This window comes from Struthio camelus, chromosome 5, assembly GCF_040807025.1.
Source record: "Struthio camelus isolate bStrCam1 chromosome 5, bStrCam1.hap1, whole genome shotgun sequence".
Classification (NCBI taxonomy): domain Eukaryota; kingdom Metazoa; phylum Chordata; class Aves; order Struthioniformes; family Struthionidae; genus Struthio; species Struthio camelus.
In genome coordinates this window covers 59248260-59267294 of record NC_090946.1, presented here as the reverse complement: position 1 = coordinate 59267294, position 19035 = coordinate 59248260, and the positions used below count along the sequence as shown (strand labels likewise).

Here is a 19035-nt window from a genome sequence, read left to right as displayed (position 1 = left end):
TGCAAACATGTATGCAATGGTCAGGCTATGTGTATACAATGACTTTTTTGTCCGTGATATAACGTCCACCTCCTGTATGAGTGCAATATTTATGGCAGCATCTTTAGGCTAAAGCTATGGAGACGTGTCAATTATACTTGTTTTGCTACAGTAATACAGGCTCCCAAAGCTGAGTATATTTTGATATTTTCCAGTTCCTTGTTCAGTTTTCCTAATCCTGATAATATATCATTTAGCTTAATAAAATTATTCCTCAGTTCTATTTCTTCTGTTTCTGATGTAAGCCTGGGAAGCCTCGCTGTTCTGTTATTTCTGTCTACCTGGTTCTTGTTGAAGGGGGAAGGCAATTCTTTCATTTGGGGTGGCCTGAATCTAAGCAATGATATCCCTATAACTTATCTAGCTGAGGAACTTGAAGCAAGTGTTAGATGAGGCTGCACTGAGCTGGTAACTGTGACTCTCATTATGTTGGAACTTTGATGGGTGAGGAGTCTCTCGCAGCATCCTTGTACGTGGAGGCTGGTAGTATTTGTCAGTAATGCTTGGGCCTAGCCAGAAGTACTTTGAACTGGGCAGGGGGAATCCAAAGCTTGTAATAGGTCACAGTAGGCCAGGAACTACTCTGAAATGCCTATCCCGTGTTTCTTGAATGAAAATCTCATGACTGCCTCTCTTTAAACTTTTGCTTTAGATTCATCATATTGTGCACAATGGAGGATTGTACAAAAAGCCTTTCAATGAAGCCTTTGAAGAAACACCAATGCTGGTTGCTGTGCTCACCTACGTAGGCTATGGTGTTCTCACTCTCTTCGGATACCTGCGAGATTTCCTGCGACAGTGGAAGATCGAGAAGTGTCAACATGCAACAGAAAGAGAGGAACAGAAGGTAACCACTGGGAAATATCAATGCTCAGTGGGAAATGATGTGGCTGAGACTATAGTTTAGGCATTTCTTTGGGGAGCAGTCTGTTGGTGGATTTTTTTAACTTTTTTTTTTTTTTTTTTTTTTTTTTTACTGTTTTCCATGCATTCGGACTGCCCCATTAGTTACGTTAGTACCACTGTGTGATTAAACAAACTAACAGTTCTTTTTGTTGAGTTAGAGCAGTTCCCTGATCTGGTTCACCGCAAGGCTGCATCAACAGATATATCCACATGCTGAGAGATGCCCCAGTTACTGAAACAAGGGTTTGGGAGAGGGTCAGTGCATAAGGGAGAGTGCATAAGTCAGCATCATCAGCAAAAGAAAAGCTTGTTGAAGGATCCGAGTTTGAGAGTAGAGGGAGGCTGTCTGACACTGTTCTGGTAGCTCTGTCTGTGTTTTGAATTGGAAGCATGTTACTAAGTCTCTAGCCTGTGTAGTTGCAAAGAAAAATTTGTGAATGAGAACAAGGTCACAGCTGGATGTTTTAAATTCATAGGGTGTCCAAGACACTAGCAGGTTAGCCAGTGAGTACTGACTCCAGACCCACTGATAGTAATTAAGAATAATAATAAGGTGAAGAGGTTTGCCTGCTCCAGGAACTCTTCTGGAACAGATAATCCTGATTTTGAATTGTCTTAGTCTATTTTTATAGGTCTTTATTCCCTACAGGAGTTACTGTGAAGAAAGCTGCCATCTAAACTTGCAGCTCAGTAGTTGTTTCCTGTTAACTCTTAGTGTGAGCCCTCTTAGTGCAGTGTAAATACCAGTGAGCTCTGCTCTGAAAGTGGAGTGAATTGGCTTACTCTTGCTCATGGGGCGTCTGGTTTTCCCAGCCACTGGCTTATAAAACTTTAAGGTTGGTTGTTTTTCATTTGCTGGTTTTTGGTTCTGCATACAGCAACACAAGCAGTTGCAGAAAAAGGAGCGGAGGATGGCAGCTCAAGAATGCAAACAAATAACCAAGGGTGGGAAGGAGAGGAGGGAGGAAGAAAAAAGGACAGCTTATTTTGGAGGCAGCGCTGAGTTAAAGTGCATGTCAAATTACGGTAGATTAGCTAAGATGCAGTAAACTGATACCTAAAATTATTTCACAGTAGCTTCTTTATGCAAGCACCGTAAATTAGAATTAAGCTGATTCATAGTAAGGCACTTAATTCCAAAATAGAAACATCCTCATAGGAATTTAACAAAGAATAGATATTTTATATTAGTTGGAAGTACAGGAAGTTAAACTTACACTATTTCCAAAACTGACTTCTGGAGTCGGGAAGTAAAATTTGGATCCCTCTTAATTGTTACAGCACCCAAATAAGGATTTATAACTAAATCTGAACTTGTAGCCTGCTGTGTTCATTAATTTCAGTTCAGCTGCTCTGCTTTATGTCACCTGAGAATATGAGTCCTTGTATTTTTCTATGTATAAAACAAATAGGTACAGAAAAGAATCGGAACAGTCAAAGGGCTGCAGAAACCTGCCAAGACTAGATATTAGAATAAGGGGTGAAATATTGGTCTGTACTCACATTACTTGAAATGAGGATTAAAGATGGGTAACTGAAGTGTTGGAGCAAATTAGGTCTATTGTATAACAAAACAGAGGAATGACAGTTCAGAGCAATGCCTCACAGATTCTGTCAGATCCTTTGAAAAACACTTCTTCTGTTACCAATGTAAAGTGTGAGACAGCTTATGGGTAGCCCTTTTCTGTAAAAGCAGTCATAACTCCTACATGAAAGCATACAAAAGGAAGACCTCAGGCAGTAGGTCCAATTTGGAAAGACAGTACTGAAATTAGGCTCTCCATAGACTGTCACCATGCACTGCAGCACAGAGTTTGTTTAGCTACTGACTATCCTAGTTCTAAAAAGAAGTCTAGCCTCAAATTTTTATAAATTAATTTTCATATTGCAGCTTCACCTGAAAAACGTTTGTTTTACAAGTATACCTCCTAGCTATACTTGCAGATGAGTTGGAACCCTTTAAGTTTGTGTATGTTGGTCATGGCTTGGAGGGAAGAGGTGCTTGTATTTTGTCCTTTTTTTGTACGTGGGACCTTTGTGGATGGATCTAGGAAGAAGTGCTTTTTATCAGAAGGATCTATTAGCTGTGGAATGTGACAAGGGGGTCAGTGAATATGGTATAAGAATGAAGAAAAGGAAATTCTGTTAGAGTTTTGGTGCTGATGAAATCCCAGCCTAATGTACTTCCTTAAATCATGTTTCTAGTGCTTAGATTGGAATAGCTGTTTCTGATGTAGGAAGAATAGGAAAAGTGATTGCATGAGGTCTAGAACATACAGTACTTACACTCACATTTTAGTGCTTTAGGCTATGTTTGCCTACCGAGGAATTAGTGAGAATGTATTGTAGCTTATCTAGTGTGGGAGCCAGGCTATGTTTTGGTGTAAGGGGTTGCTCGATGACTTGTTTTCAAACAGTTTATCGTGACTTTCAAATACTTGAATTTCTTCAGCTTCTGCTGAACTGCCCAATGATCTTCTAGGGAGGAGAATAAAGATGCTTTTTTGTAGAAAAGGCTTAAAACTCACACTTGTAAATCAAAGGAGCTCTGTGGTTGTCCTGGGCTAGTCTCTGGCACATTGTCACCTCTGTGTGACATTTTTATTCTTCAAATTCTAAACAGCCAGCTAGATAATTATGATTTTCTAAAATATCAAGCAAAAGGGTTAGCTTTAGCTTTCTGAAGTAGCTCATAAATTAGGAGAAAAGCACAAAGCAAAAGCCTTTGTGCTGCGCAAAAGCAAAGGGAGTAGCTGTGTAGATGAATAGCGTGCAACGACCTGCTTTGTGAGCAAAACTAAATTACATAGTGCAAGTATTTCGTAAAGGTCTGAATGAGCGTGTCCTAAAAGTGATGGAATGTGGATTTTCTATGGTGTATTTCCGAAGGGAACTGCAGTTAAAAGCGTAGCCTAAACTTAGGTCCAAAGTGCAGCATTTACAAGGGTGTGTGTTTTTTTTTTTAATTTTTTTATTTGTACGTTTTGGAGGACAATTGTTTAGTAGAACAAATCCTTCCTCAAATTGTTTGTCACTTAACAGTACTGTCTTAGTCTGTGCACCAGAACTAGAAAATGAAAGTGACCAAACTAATTTAAAGAGCAGTCTTTCCAGTGGGATTACACCGAGCTGTCTCTGACGGGGTAAATTCCTTGAAATTTATTAGAAAGCAGTGCGTTGGAATTAAAGATTCTAGATAAACACAGTATTCACCACCAATGGAACACAAGGATGAAAAGGTACAGCCTGTGCTAACACTGATTTCCAGGAAGTAGTCTTTTCAGTTTTTGGCTTCATTTAAAATATATCCAACTGGATTTTTCCTGAAAACATACCCACTATGATATATTATCAGTCTGTTGTAGACGTGAGTAAGTGGCAAGCTTTTAACAGTTTTCAATTACCCTGGTATCAATTGATGCTTATCCAAATTAACTCAATGCCTAGTGCTAACCTTCCCAGTAGCAGCGTAGTTAAACCTGCAAAATCTACATCATATTTTATTGGGAGAATGAAGAACACTTTTTACCTTTCTTCCAGTCTGATTTGCACATTAGTTACCTTGTGTATTTTGTATACAGAAACAGCTTTCCAAATGGAGACCTGACTCTTAAACGGACCTCTTGCTGCTTGATAGTTTGCCTGTTTAGAACATGTTTCTACCCTCTTCAGTAGAGAGATCTTCAGCAGTTGTTCACAGGAATTCAGCTGTAGGAGTAATTGAGGGCAGTAACATGTGGTCTTCTGCTCAGTGTTGTCTTTAGCATCTATATTGCTCATCATTGGCCTACTGAGGATATAAAGGCTACCCACAGTCGTTGCTCCATTTTTTTTTTTTTTTTTCTGGACTCATATAGCACTGAAATGGAACTAGTCTTTCTACTTCCTTTTAGAAGCTTGAGATTTGTTGTGATTGTCTACTTGATTTCCATTCAGAGTCAGTTTTATATTATCGGTCAATGCATTATATGAATTGCAGATAAGCCCTGCTGGTGCTCATGGCACCATTTGTTAGCTTAGGTGCAATGCCATGAAAACTTGGCTCTACGAGCAGCGTAATTACTGCATTTGCATGTCACTGTGCCCCAAGCCAGTGGTTACAAAGCTCTCGTTATGACTTGCGCTTGTTGTACAAGTATTCATTTACAATAGGATGAAATCTTGGGTTCCCAAATGACTTGTGTTAAGGTGCTGCAGCCCCAATGGAGAATTTTATTCTTTCCCTTATTTCACTCTTTCTTGAAATTGCTCTGCCTTTCAGTGAGATCACTGATATTCAAGTTGCTGCATCTGGCATCCCCTTACTGGTAGGGGGATGTGTTCTGGGCTTAAGTAAGCAGGAATGAAGCTATTGAGGACTTCTTAGCTCCATGTTCATAGGGATTCAGAAGAAAGAACAGATTGCTTTTGCTCCCTCCTTTGGTAACAGTATATCCTTTGCAAATTTTTGACTGGGTGGTCTCTTTGAAGACTGTTCAAAGAAACAGCTTACTCCCAGAATATTTTTTCTCCAAATGACTGTTGTTCTAGCTAAGGCTGATATTCTTAGTCTGTTATGGCTAGAAAGAGTGTTGGATCTGAAATAGGATGAGAACTTGATAGAAGAATAATAAGCTCTAAAGGCTATTTAAACATAACAGTGATTGCCTCCAGCAGTGCAAACAGGACACTTGCAACACAGCGCTGTGGCTCCACATGAAATAGTAAGAAATTTTGAAATTATATGGATTGATAGTTTTTTTTTTTTTTTTCTCCTCACAGAAAAAAAAATTTTGCTGTTCAAAGGTTGAAAGCACTTAGTTTTCATGAGGAACTCAAGTTGTCTTTTTGATCTGTTGTCCTCTTTACTCTCCATCTGGAATGCTACGCTTTAGAAAGACGGTGAAAGAAAAACAGACGAACTATCTGATCCTGTATGCCAGTTCCAAAAGAAGGCTCTCGAGCAATCTCCAAACTCATTTCTAAAAGGTAGCTGTAGAAGAGGCCAACAGACAGTTCATTGTTGTTTGCTGTAGTTGGAAGTCAGGGCCAGCTTCTAGAGACACGATATCCTTACTCCCTCTCTTTTTTGTTTTCCCAGACATAGGTCACAAGAATCTGTTGGTGGGTTTAGGGTTATTGAGAAAAAAGACAATCCGGTTCTGATTTATGCCAAAACAGCTCTTGCTGCTTGTCCTGTTTCAAGGAACCTTCTCATAACAGCTAGCTGAGGGTGGTTTGTGGGGGCCATATATAAGGGGGTTGGCATTAGGCTGATGATTCCCTTAGAACCATTTGCAATAATCTTACTGGTTCCTTGACACCCCCAAAAAGTAAAGTTAATGTTTAGACCTTAATTCCCTTATCCATAATATATCCTTTGAATTGCTGTTGACATGTAAGACACCTTTTTACTTGTAACTATTTCACAGTTAAATCTCTTTAAACTTAGATTTGTGTTGTTGGCTTGTAAGGTTTTTTATGATAGCTTGTGTTATATCCCTTGGTGCTGTGGCCCTGTTGTGGGTGATCATCTGTATCTTACTAGTTGAGCTTTTTCTTCTTCCTGCTTTGTCAGCCTGCGTGTCAAAATCAGACGTGCTCTATCTGATCAGTAATCTGAGGTGAGATTGGACTGTATCAGCCCAGCCATACCTACTGGAGTTGGTACAATGACTCATTTCCAGGCTCCTAGTCAAGAACCTTAGCTAAAGTCTCAGTTGACTTCCTGGGTCCCATAGCTAATGTGCTTAAATAACTTCTGCAAAGCTGAATCCTCTTGTGTGGATGATTAAGAAGAGTTGAAAAGGGTTCAAAATATCTCGGTAGACTCAAATTAGATTTAACAACTACAAATCCCTCAAGTATTGATCTTCTGATGTGCTAGGGTTTTTTTCCACCTTCTCACTTGACCCACCCCTTTAAAAATGCTGTAGGAGAAGCTTTCAGACACTTGTGGATAATTTCTTGAATTCTGTGTCATGGATTAAGATGGTCTTATTGCGTTGCTACAAGTACTCTTATGCATATGACCACTTTCTAAAAGAGCACAGTAGCTATGTAACTTTTCATATATGAAAGAAAATGTCAAACACGCTTGTCAATACCAGGACACTTTTCTCTTTTGTGAGTATAGCCCACTTGTTAGTGACTCAGTCTTGCAACCACCTTCTGCCTGGGATAGCATGAGATACTGAAGCTGAGGAAGGACAGAGCTATGTAGCTACTTCAGAAAAGCAATGATTGTCTAGAGGATTGCAGCTTTATTTTAGCTGACTGACCGCTCCTGTTGAGCTTCCTTGACAGAGGACCTTTAGAGAAGACATGGCGTGCCCACGTGAAATAACAAATGGGGAAGAAGTGGTTGCCCTTCAGTCCATCTTAGCTCATAGAAATCTTGTTCGTGCTTCCTTTCTTTGCTGAGAAAGGACATACTTGTGATTCCCTGGAAGAGATCCCTAGCTAGGTTTGGTTTGTTTTTCTGTGGTTGAAATGAAATGGTGAAAAAGAATATCGTTGTGCCTTTTTGGCACTTCATTGTGCACAGGTTAGTCAGAAGGGGTTTAGGTGTAAATATGTTTATTGAGAAGTTACAATGTTTGGGTTCCATCTTTCCTATGCAACTTCAGGTAAGAGGATGCAAAGGTGTGGACCTAGACGGTTCCTTTATTCCAAACTGGAAGGACAATATTGTTAAGTCATTAAAATCGGAAGGCAAAAAAAGTACTCGTCCTTCAGCTGAGCATTGTAAGAAAAAGCTTGTCAGTGCCTGTTTATTTCAATTAATATTTAAAAGCTGACATAAACGCTCCCAGCTTTGGCTCAGCGGTAAAAATGTCAAATACCCTAATATTTGGTCAGGAAACTATTCTCTTTATTATTGCATCACCAAAAGGCAAATGTCCTTTCCATGTTTTGACTTCTCTTATGGAAAAACAGGGAGAAATGCTATGCCTGCTCTTACCTTTGTCATAAATCCTATTTTCTCCCTTTGTAGATCATTGCAAAGGCATTTTTTGCCACAGTGACAAAAGTATTGTGCATTCTTACCACTACTGAATGTCAAGCTTCCTTTGAATTAAATAGTAATAAGGAAATCTCATGACTTCTGAACTTTGTAACTAGGCCAGAAAAACATGTTCTTCAGCACTCAGATGTTCTTGCTGTCATAGTTAGTTTGACATTCTTGGGTTATCCAGTCAAGGCAGACACTTAAGTGTTCCTGAAAAAATGTAGGAAGGGAAGCTAGTATTCAGGAAATACTCATACAAAGAAATCCTGTGGGGCTTGAGCAATGATAAACCGTGAAGAGAGGTGCTGTAATGTAGCTTAATTGTTTGGATTCTGAACATAGAGGTTATCTGTAGAACAAATTTCTATGATAATACCAATAATTGTTATATTAAATGCATTTCTTATATACATAATAAACAATGGCGGAGCACCTTGGTTTTCACATTCTTTGTGTAATTCAGTAAAGCAGTGCATGCTGTTTGTTGCTAAAAAACCATTGCACGTTCCCTTGTTCTTGACTCCTAACTCTAAAGGTCGAATACAAATCTCTTGCAATGACTGTACATCCATGCATTTGCTAAACAGGATCATTGCCCATTTTCTGGGTAGATGCTCTCTTCAGCTACCCTAAAACGTCCCAGCGAGGTCAGCCATCAAGTTGGAATACCGACGCTCTCTTTCCAGCTCTATTAGCAAGTCCTAGTGTGGAGTTCAGAGAAGAAGGCCTCGTTGCATCACTAGGAGCTCTCAGTTCATTTCCTGTATCGCTTTCAGACTTGCCCATTTTTTAGACTTGAGACTTTCTAACTTGGTGCATGACCTAATGCAGTGATTTTTTTTTCTTGTTTGTGGTTGATGGCTTTTAGATTCCTTGAGTTACTTAAGGTTTGACTGAAAAGTAATTAGGAAAAGGTGGCCTATTTTTCAATAGGCTTTTATTTGTTCTGCAGGAATTGGCACCTACTAGTGAGGAAACCTTGGAAGCATGGTAGATTTGCAACTTGAGAAAGCTTGAAGATCACATTTGGCAGAAGGACTTCACACTAGTAGCGGAAACTCTTTGGTTCCCATTGTTCAGTTTTGCTGCTGTCTCACTTCAAGCAATTTTGCCCTAGCATGAACTTCCAGCAGTGATAATACTGGACTGGAAACACTTAGGATGGAATTGGTTTCAGGACTTGAGACTGAAGAGCACTTAACTTTTGATTGCATTTTCTTGTTTTCTCATCTCTAAGCTACGCTCATTGATACGACAAACAACTCATTCTCCTTATATTACAGCAAACTGGGAGTATATCTTTGTTTTACTTGGGATACTTCTGATGTGTTTCAGGACTTTGTCCCATTGTACCAGGACTTTGAAAATTTCTACAACAGAAATCTCTACATGCGCATTCGAGACAGCTGGAACAGACCAATCTGCAGTGTGCCAGGGGCTAAAGTGGACATGATGGAGAGAGTTTCCCATGACTATAACTGGACATTCATGTGAGTCAAAATTGGAGGAAAGGCTTTTAACAACCATCTTAAAGGAGAGAGTGTCTAAGAGCAGATTGAAGGCTGTGAGGCTAAAGGAGTTGTGAATCATGTTTGGTTGTTTCCACAGGTGTGAATTGATGAGTTTTACTGTTTTGAAACACATCTGACCACCAAAATAATTATTTTTATATAATCTTTTGAGTATCAATATTTTTCAGTGCTCCTGACTGTTAATATATGTTGGGCAGACTCTTATAACAGCATTAATACTTCTGTGTGAGGTGACTAGAACCTGGAATAGATACTCTGTGGAAGTTATGACTTTTTGTGATGTTTTGACCTGCTTTAGAATCAGTCTCAGCACTTGAAAGTTGTTGCCTGAAACTGAGCTTAGCACAATTACTTTGAGTTAGAACTGAAATAGACTGTGGAGGCAATAGAAATTCAAGCGCAATGATTGTTAGAAATTGGGGTTGACGTACCACAAGGTTCAATGTGAAGAGGTTTGCAGCATAGTACTTGATGAAACTAGCCATGTCTCTGCTTGACTTTCACATGTGAAAATAATAAGCAAACCTTTCTTCTGCTAAACTTCTTCCTTAATCTTGTCACGTATTGTTAGCACGGCAGTGCCAGATGTGTTTCCTTTCTGTGGTTAGAGGATATCCTGCTTAAGGGGCTGCCAAGTTAATTGATCTAGAGATCTTATTTTGTAATTGGAAAGAAAGCTGTATATTTTTGGAGTGGAGGGGGAATGTGCCGGGGAAACAACAAATGGTTTGAGAAGTCTCGAGCAATATTAAATGATAGAAAATATCCCTTTTAATATAAACTGTCATAGGTACTTGCTTCTACGCTTGGTCTGAGATCACAACGGAGAGGTGAACACCTTTTTCACTGATTATTTCAGTTTGATAATGGAGGATCATTAACCCCTCCCCTCCCCCCCCCAAACCTGAGTGGTTGGTTGTGTTGATTTTTACCATTTCAGCATTATCTTCTAGGAAACTGAAATAAGAATCTTCCTGTATGGTTAGTTTTACAGTTGCTGATGTCTTAACCTGTGGTGGTGGTGTTTCTTAAATATAGGTACACTGGGAGAGTGATAAAGGACATTATTAATATGGGTTCCTACAACTATCTTGGATTTGCACAGAATACTGGGGCTTGCCAAGAAGCAGCAGCTAAAGTTCTGTCCCAGTATGGAGCTGGGGTGTGCAGCACTAGGCAGGAGATGGGTAAGTTGCAGCGAGATCAGATATTCTTATTGTATGCTTTGAAGTTTGAAATCTGACCTCTGGCTTCTTTTAAACATTACTTATTCCAGCTTTTGAACTTTAGTCTAAGCAATCAAGAAGTTGTTACCAAGTGAAGATAAATTGACTTGCTGGGTTTAGTTTATACAGCACAGCAGTTGACTCATTTATATTTTCAGGGTTGTTTTTTTTTTTTGGTGGGGCTTTAAACAAAGAGCAGCCTAGTTGCTGAAAAAACTACTGTAGAATACAGCAATAAGGGAAGTTTCTCCTCACTCTGGATTTTTTTTTTGTTTTATATGCAGGAAACTTGGACAAACATGAGGAGCTGGAAAAGCTAATTGCCAGATTCCTAGGTGTGGAATCTGCAATGGCATATGGGATGGGGTTTGCGACCAACTCTATGAACATTCCTGCTTTAGTTGGCAAGGTATGGCTTAAGTCACTGGTAAGAATACATCTAACAAAGATTCTGCTGGTAGGTTTTCCAGAAGCTACTTGTTTGTTTTTGCTTTTCTTCACTGACAGCCCCTGCAGATACACTCTACGTGGAAGCTATAGGTCACAGTGTGCATCTCCATCTTGGGCAAAAAGTCTTTTGGGAACACAATATCCTGGAAACCAGTAGTGGTCTTTCCATCTTTCTGGGGGAGAGCGTAGCATTTACAGCTTGCTTCCTCGGGCTGCTCATTACTCTATGAAATAGTGGCTGATTAACAGGCTGATTGGCTGAAGGTATTTTAATGCTCTTGGGACACTAAGGAATGACTGTCAGTGAGTTGAGCAGATAAGCTGAATTGCATGTTGAAACGTAGAAAGTTTATTATCTTTAAGGGACATCTGAAAAATCCTTACTTTGAAGGAGTAAATTCCTAGTAGAAAAACTATCTGAAAAACAAGGTCAAATGTAACGAGTGGTTATCTCTACTGTGTGCCCCATAAACCAGTATACTATACAAACAGTGATAATTTAGTAATCGGAAAATGAAATGGAGGAGAACTCTTTGCATCTTCTGATATAAAATATATGTTCTCTTATCTCTTGCTTAGAGTGAAATAGTGAGAGTCCTGGGACTGTTTCTTCTCTATGAAGATGATTCCTTGTTAGCATAATGCTATAAGCATATTGGAATTCTTTATCCCTGTGTACTGAATTATTTTCCCTTTATTTAATTTATTTTTCCACTTCCTGAGATCATTTTCTAAATTATTCCACTTGTGATATCTACAGTTCATAAAATAGCTGCCTTGTTCTTTCCAACAATTTTTTTTCTCTTAGTGATTGTTCTCCTGAGTAGCTGTAGTGTCTTTCCACTTCTAAGAGTATTTGTAACTCTGAAGCAGCGCTATCTGCTTTGTGCCTCTTTTGTCTTGGTCTGTTATATTTTAAATGTCAGATGCTTTCCATAATGATAAATGTTTTTGGATCAGATGCTAGAGAGGAACTGAGCGCATCAAATCTAGTCTTTCTGGAGTTAAATAGCTCCATAACACTATGTTTTTGAACAACATTTATGTTACTGTGACTAATTCACATCTGCTCTTTGTCTTCCTACCTTTTTGTGGTTTCTCTTAATCAGCAAAATGATTCATGATTTCTGTGAGATTTTTGGATTCACAAGTCTGGTTAAACATATGTTTGTCCGAGTGTTCTACCTGTTTTAGTCAATAAAAATTGTCCATTACCACGCAATAACTCAAGATTTTTTTTTCTGTGTATGTGGAGCCCACTGTATTATCTTTAATAGCTTATCAAAATAGCTTTGAGACACCTCACTTCCTTAGTTGCAACATTTGAACTTTAACTGTTTTCACATACATTGAGAGTGTGTTAATGGTAAATTCCAAGTCATGTAATATACCTGTTTCTATATATGTAACTTATACATGTAATAAAATAACTTCTTTCATACTCAAATGGATTACAGCAGGTCTGAACTGTTAGCGATAAGCATACTTAGTTTTTGTGCACTTTAAATAATAATAAGTGTCTGCCTCATAACAATAGAATTGCCATTATACTTCGGTGAATATCCCAAACAAAAAATAACCTCCTCTGAAAATAAGAGCCGTTGTTAAATGAACCATTTTATAGTTGCGAATACTAACTAAATGCTGCTTCTGACTGCCTTACGTTGCTTTGTATTGCACTTTTGATCTCTTTGAATCTACAAATAAAGAAGTACTCGCATAAATCAGAATTCTGAATTTTGGCACCACCCAGCGCGTCATGGCTGTGTGTGCACAGCCTATTTGGCAAGGCTTTAATAAAGAAACCTCAGTGAAGCCTATAGATTATAGATCCCCTGCATGATTAAACTCTTGAGCTCTTAGCCAACTGTTGTTTGTATCTGTCTGCTTGTCCTATGTACGTTTTGGGTACAAAGCTGCTTTTGGAATATGCATTGTTAGAGTTTTGGCAAAATGTAACTGATAATGACAATTGCACTTGGCCAGAAGGAGTTACTTTGATAGTCAATGATAGGACCTGAGGCTGTTTATTGTCTATATCATATCTGGGTTCTTACATCGTAGTTATTTAGCTTAAAATACAAGCCACTGTAGTAAAGTTGTTCACGTATACCTTTCCCTTTTTGCTCTGTAGAATCCGTAGGCACTTAGCTTATGTTGCTCCTTAACCCTCTTTTAATGGAACAGCTATGACGTGATTATCCTAGGATCCATTTCTACCCCATAGTCTGGTCAGCGTTGCCAGCAAAAAGAATTCAAAAGCTTCATCAGCTATACCCAGCTGATCTTTGTTCAATATGCCTTGTCAACAGCAGCTTCTACTAAGCAGATACTCAAAACAGGTTTAGCTGGTATAGATTAAAAGTTGTATTTCAGCACTGTTAAAGCATCACTAAAACCAGTTCTTTCTGCACCTGGCAGTTTTCAGCAGGAGAGGCCCATTGTTGACAGTCGAGTTCTTGGCTGCACAGTACAGTCATTGCCAAGTCTGCTGAGTGTAGACCACAGAAAATGTGAGGTATGGTGATCACATAGTCAGAAGTTTTTAGACCACGTGAGGGGAAGTTAGGTTCTAAAACTTGCCTGTTCTGGAGTAAGTACCATTAATATAATTACTATAATTATCTGATAGCAACATTCTGTACAACCTTAGCACAGGGCTTTTCATCATAGCTCTGGACTAACAGAGGTTAGATAGTGGACTTAGAGCAACAGTATTTAAAGGATCTTATTGTGGTCAAAAGAAAACAGTCAATGAACTTCCATATCTAGTCAGTTTGAAATTAAATGCTCAGGACTGAATTACACAATTCACATACACGGCACTTTGCAGTAAAACATGGTTTTAACTTCAGTTTCCATGTCTGTCTTGTAGGATTCATGTGGTAAGTCTTATCTTCAGTGGCATATATTTCTTTTGATACTGGCAGTGTGGTCTCTAATTAGCGTTACATTCTGAGACTTAAGTTTGGGAAGACTGATAAATGCAACCAAAGTGTCATTGTGGTAGCAGCTCCTCAGTTTTAGATAGGATCATCAGCAATTGCTGCACTGAAAAAGTGGTTTTTCTGATCCCTTGCTCTCTCTAGAGGCAGGCAATACTAGATTTTCTGCTTCTTCAGTTTTAAATTCATTTCTTTTGTCTAATTGAATGTCCCGTTCTGTTACAGGAGGGTGAAATTAGGCTGCTTATCACTTTGTTCTTAAATTCTCTTTCTCTGCCAAGCTGTCTTACTTGTTTTTATGGGGAAGCTGCTTCTAGACTGTTAGGGTTTTTTTGCCTATAACTTCCTGCCATTTAAGAGGAGTGCTAATACTGGATTGTTATGTTCGGTTTTTGATATGGTAGTATCTAACAGTATTTGAGAAGCAATGCACTGTGATATATTACACTTAATCCTTGTCCTGTGTAATAGTTCCAAAGAGCAAATAGTAGTTATTTCACCAGTCTCTGAAATATGCAATGTGGATCGATCTTGTAGCACCAGTTTGAATGCTTCAGATTTTGTGCAGTTTCTGGGGGAGACCAATCTCAGACTTCCCAGGAAAGGGATGTAGAATACGTCTAGGTACAATGTGATTCTACTGCAAAATTTCCTTTGTCATGGGGAAAATACTCCTGTTGTCTGATGGCACCTCTTTGGGTAACTGTAGGCATTGCCTTTCACAATCCCTCCTAGTATCTCTTGTTGCAGAGAAGAAATTTTCTTGAATCTTCCCTCCACCAGCGTGTCGAGAGAAACATAGAGGGACCAAGTATTTGGTGTCACATCTTCACTACCTTGATGTGCTCTCTGGATTTTTAGTTTATCAAGGTCATTTCTAGAGGTGCAGTGGTTTGCCTAGTAATTGGAGCCAAGCTGGTATAGAAGTATCACTAGTTTAGAACTTGGTCCCACAGTATATGTTCCTGCATACGTAGACCACAGTGGCAGCGCTGTGCAATGAATGTTCAGCATATCAGCTATTGACCTGGAATCACTGTTGCTCTCAAAACAGGCATCTCCCAGTTTGGTATTTGTCTAAGGATGTATTTCATTTTTCCATATAATGATAAACACGTTCAATATAATATTTAAGGGCTTCAACAAAAAAACTTCTGAATTTCACTCTTCAGTTTTGTTTTCTGCTCAGTGTCTCCTGTATGTTAACTCTACCTATAGAGTGCTTTATACTCCTAATCTTTAAAGAAAGTTAGTCCTCTCGGTGCCACTGTAAACATGAGGATTTACTCAGTGGTTACCTCCTAATGTACGAAATACTACAACTTAGTGATTAGGTCATTAATCTAGGACTTGGGTGACCTGGATGCTATTTTCTAGCACCACTGTAGGCTTGCTGAGTGAACAGTGACTGCTCTGCTCTCTATTTTATTTAGCAGTACAGGACTCTGTCTTTTTAACTGAAAAAGAGGTAATTCTTCAGATTAACAGCTGTGATGTTTTTATTTACCATCCTAAAGCTACAAAGTGTTTCTTAGCCTGCACTACCTGCATTTATATTGGAATATATATTTTTTTATTTGGAACTTATAAACATAGCCAAAACTACCCATTTCTTGTTCTTAAATGATCTCTAAGCAATTTGGAGTTGAAAGGTGGTGTATGCTTGCCTATGAAACGTAACCTTTTCAATATCTTCCTCTTCCCCCTTCTAATTCAGGGCTGTCTGATTTTGAGTGATGAACTGAATCATGCATCACTAGTGCTTGGCGCAAGACTGTCAGGAGCAACTATTCGAATCTTTAAGCACAACAGTAAGTATCAGATGGGGGGGCTCTGCCTTTCTGCGGATGCTATAGATCAGATACAATCTCTTCTATCTTCTAATAGCTGGACATCTAATTTCTTGCAAGGAAACAAATTGCTGGTTACCCAAAGGGTCAGAAGACTTCTTACCAAGAAGTTAATGTAGTAGCAAACCCTGGACTGGAGACCGTTTAATGTGTTCATTGTCAACTAATAACATTCATTTTTATCCTGATGCTATGCTGTCTTACGTCTCTGCATATGAAAGAGGAATGTACTACTCTCTAGGAAGTTTAGGGACACTAGTGTTCTAACATGGTTTTGTGTTACCTGGATAGCACAGCACAGTTAGACCCTCTTAACAAGGCACGTCAAATGGTAATGCAGTCTTGTAGTGGTCTAGATCAGTTTGGGAGCCAAGTTTAGGACCAAACACTGATATGATTCTATATTAACAAAAGCTTAAGAATGTGGATGTCCTAGCCATGCTAGACAGCTATGCATTGATGTGGTGTGGTACAAAGCGGGTTTCAGGGCACAAAGCATAGATTAATTTCATTGAGTTACTTGTTTAGCGTTCTTTGGAAAGAAATATTTGGAATTGTCACTTTATTAATAGTTTCAACTTTTTTCAAAGAAGGCCTTTAGAATAATCTTAAGATAAAAATACCGAGGGTTTCCTTCTTTTATTGTCAGTGAAAGAGGTATCTGGTTATCCTTAATTAGTAAAGCCACTACCTCCATTCTTCAGTTGCTCCTAAATATTCTTTTTACAATATTGATCTCGGAGGTTGTAATGACTTGCTCTCTTTGAGATGGGTCTGCGGTGGTGACGACAAAGTTTGGGTGGCTGCAATTCTTTTCCTTTCCTTGTCTGACTTGATAGTGGATCCTCTGTTGCATTGCTTGTTTCTTTTGCATCTTCTCTTTCTTGTTCTGTGTTAAATAGTTTTCTGGAAAGAAGTGTAGAGTTCAGTGGTAGCATTTGATTTTTCTTCTTCGTCCATCTTGATTGCAGCATCTTGTCATTGATGGCCCAGATAGCAAAAGCTTTGTATTCAACTTCTGCATTTGTATAAGCATACTTCTGAACAGTGCATCCAAGTCCAGAAATTCAGAGAACACTGGCATCAGAAATGGGAATCCAAAAATGCTCTTTATGGAGAGAATGGAGAGGGGACTGGTGGAACTGGAATCCCAGAAGTCTGAAATAAGGCAGCTGTGGATTTGTCCTCATGTAACTATTATAGTGACAGTGTTAAAGCCACTCGTTCTGCTGTTGAATTGACTGATATATGATAATCCTTCTTTGTATGATGGTGCTTTTGTTCATCTTCCTGATACTTAAAACTGAAGAGTCTCAAAATATTAAAATTTATTGCAGGAGTAATAGTAGCGCATAGAGCTCTGGGTATGATGAGAACGGCTTGGAAGCTCTGGTATGATGAGGTTGATCAGAAGGTCTGTGGGAATGGCGTACAAACTATCAATACAAACAAGGTTGGGGGTGCTGTATAAATCTCATAGAATGGAGTGGGAGATTAGAAGCTGGAAAAAGCAACATGACATAAAGGCAAAAGGCAGGCTCTAAATTTGGCCTAGCAAAATGAGGTACAACCCCTCGAGTTATGTACGTGTCCTGAGTCCTACTCTTGTTTTACTCAGTGCTGCCTTAATTCATTTCATTTCCCTGAAACGTTGATGGCTTCATACATATTCTGACTTTTAGAAACCATAGAACAAAATGAAAGATACTCTTAAAAATTCTTGTTCCATATTTGTTCGCTTCTTCCTACCTCATTCTGCTCTTTGTCCTTGCTATTAAGGCCAGGTCTAGCTCCCAGTCTTTTCCTCTTTCCTGATGGATCAGAGCAGAAGTTTTTATTCCAGTGTTCTGCATTAAACTGCCCCTTTCTGCCTTGAGAGGTTTGTTGGAGACAGACGCTCCACTGACTTCTCCATCTTTGTCTTTTCCTGGGCGTTAACTGTCTTCTAACAGAACTGACCTGTTCTGCTCTCCGATTTTTGGTTCCTCTTGCTGTCAGAATTACTCTTGTCTATCAGTCCTCCTCTCATGATTTTTTGTGCTCCTTGCTATGTCCTAGTGTTTTTTATCTGTCTCTTGCTCAGCATTTTAGCTTTTGTGGGTTGATTACTCCTATCTCTGCTCCTTTCTTCAGGTATTTTTCAGAACTGACTTCATGCATGTATTTGTTCAGATTACTCCTCCTTTCCTTCTAGAGTCAAGTCAAGTGCTCAAAGGTAGTTAAGTTTCAGAATACACTGTTACTAGCAACTTCATCTATCTATTTCTGGCATGCTAAGCTTTGTCCCTGTTCCTACATTGGATCTTGTTTTTTCCCTCCTTGACTTGAGTCTCTGTTCCTCCTGCACTGGTGGTAGCCATGGACCTTAAAAACTTCTTTTTCACAGGTCAATCCTTTTCTGCTTTTACTGGATAGTAGCTTTCTGTTCCATGACTCCAGTCTCTTCAGCTTTTAAACAAAAGTAATATTAAAGAAGCACTTGTTTCCTGTCTTATTCTGCACTTTCATCTGTCTTCTACTCATCTTTGGCTGATTATCCTTGAGCTTATTTGCTCTTCTTTGGCTTTATTTTTATCCACGAGGACGCTCTTGCTCCCTAAATAGCTTACTCACTTCCTACCAGAGTCGCTTGCTTGCTTGTTTGTTTGTTTGTGCCTGGTGCACTAACTCGTGCTTTAAATTTAGGGTGATCAAATTCCTCCTCAGAGTTCACACAGTCACCAATTTCCTTTAATCTCACTTGTGGGCCTGCAGCTAGGTGAAGATATAGCCCATATTTATTGACTTATGTATGATCTGACCTCCACACTGGAGCAGTTCGTGCTTTTGCGGGTATTCCTGTCTTTAGTCATGTCAAAGCTCAAGCTGTTTCGATAACCATCTAACGATAATTTCTGATGCAGATATGCAAAGCCTGGAGAAGCTGCTCAAAGATGCTATTGTGCATGGGCAACCTCGTACACGAAGGCCCTGGAAAAAAATCCTTATCCTGGTGGAAGGAATATACAGGTACGAGTTATTCTTTGTATTGTTAAAACCCTCTAAGAGAGATCTAGCTGCTTAGCAGTTCAGTTCCTTTGCCAGATCAAATTATCA

At 39.1% G+C, this 19035-nt stretch overlaps 1 protein-coding gene across 1 annotated transcript in view; it reads left to right on the top strand.

The window, feature by feature from the left end:
* Positions 1-19035, top strand: part of SPTLC2 (serine palmitoyltransferase long chain base subunit 2) — a 78690-nt gene that overhangs the window by 10759 nt on the left and 48896 nt on the right. Inside the window, exons 2-7 of the mRNA XM_068946671.1 lie at positions 692-886; positions 9272-9426; positions 10507-10655; positions 10979-11103; positions 15807-15900; positions 18843-18948. Of these exons, the coding sequence (XP_068802772.1) occupies positions 692-886; positions 9272-9426; positions 10507-10655; positions 10979-11103; positions 15807-15900; positions 18843-18948 (824 nt within the window). The remainder of the gene's footprint in view (positions 1-691; positions 887-9271; positions 9427-10506; positions 10656-10978; positions 11104-15806; positions 15901-18842; positions 18949-19035) is intronic.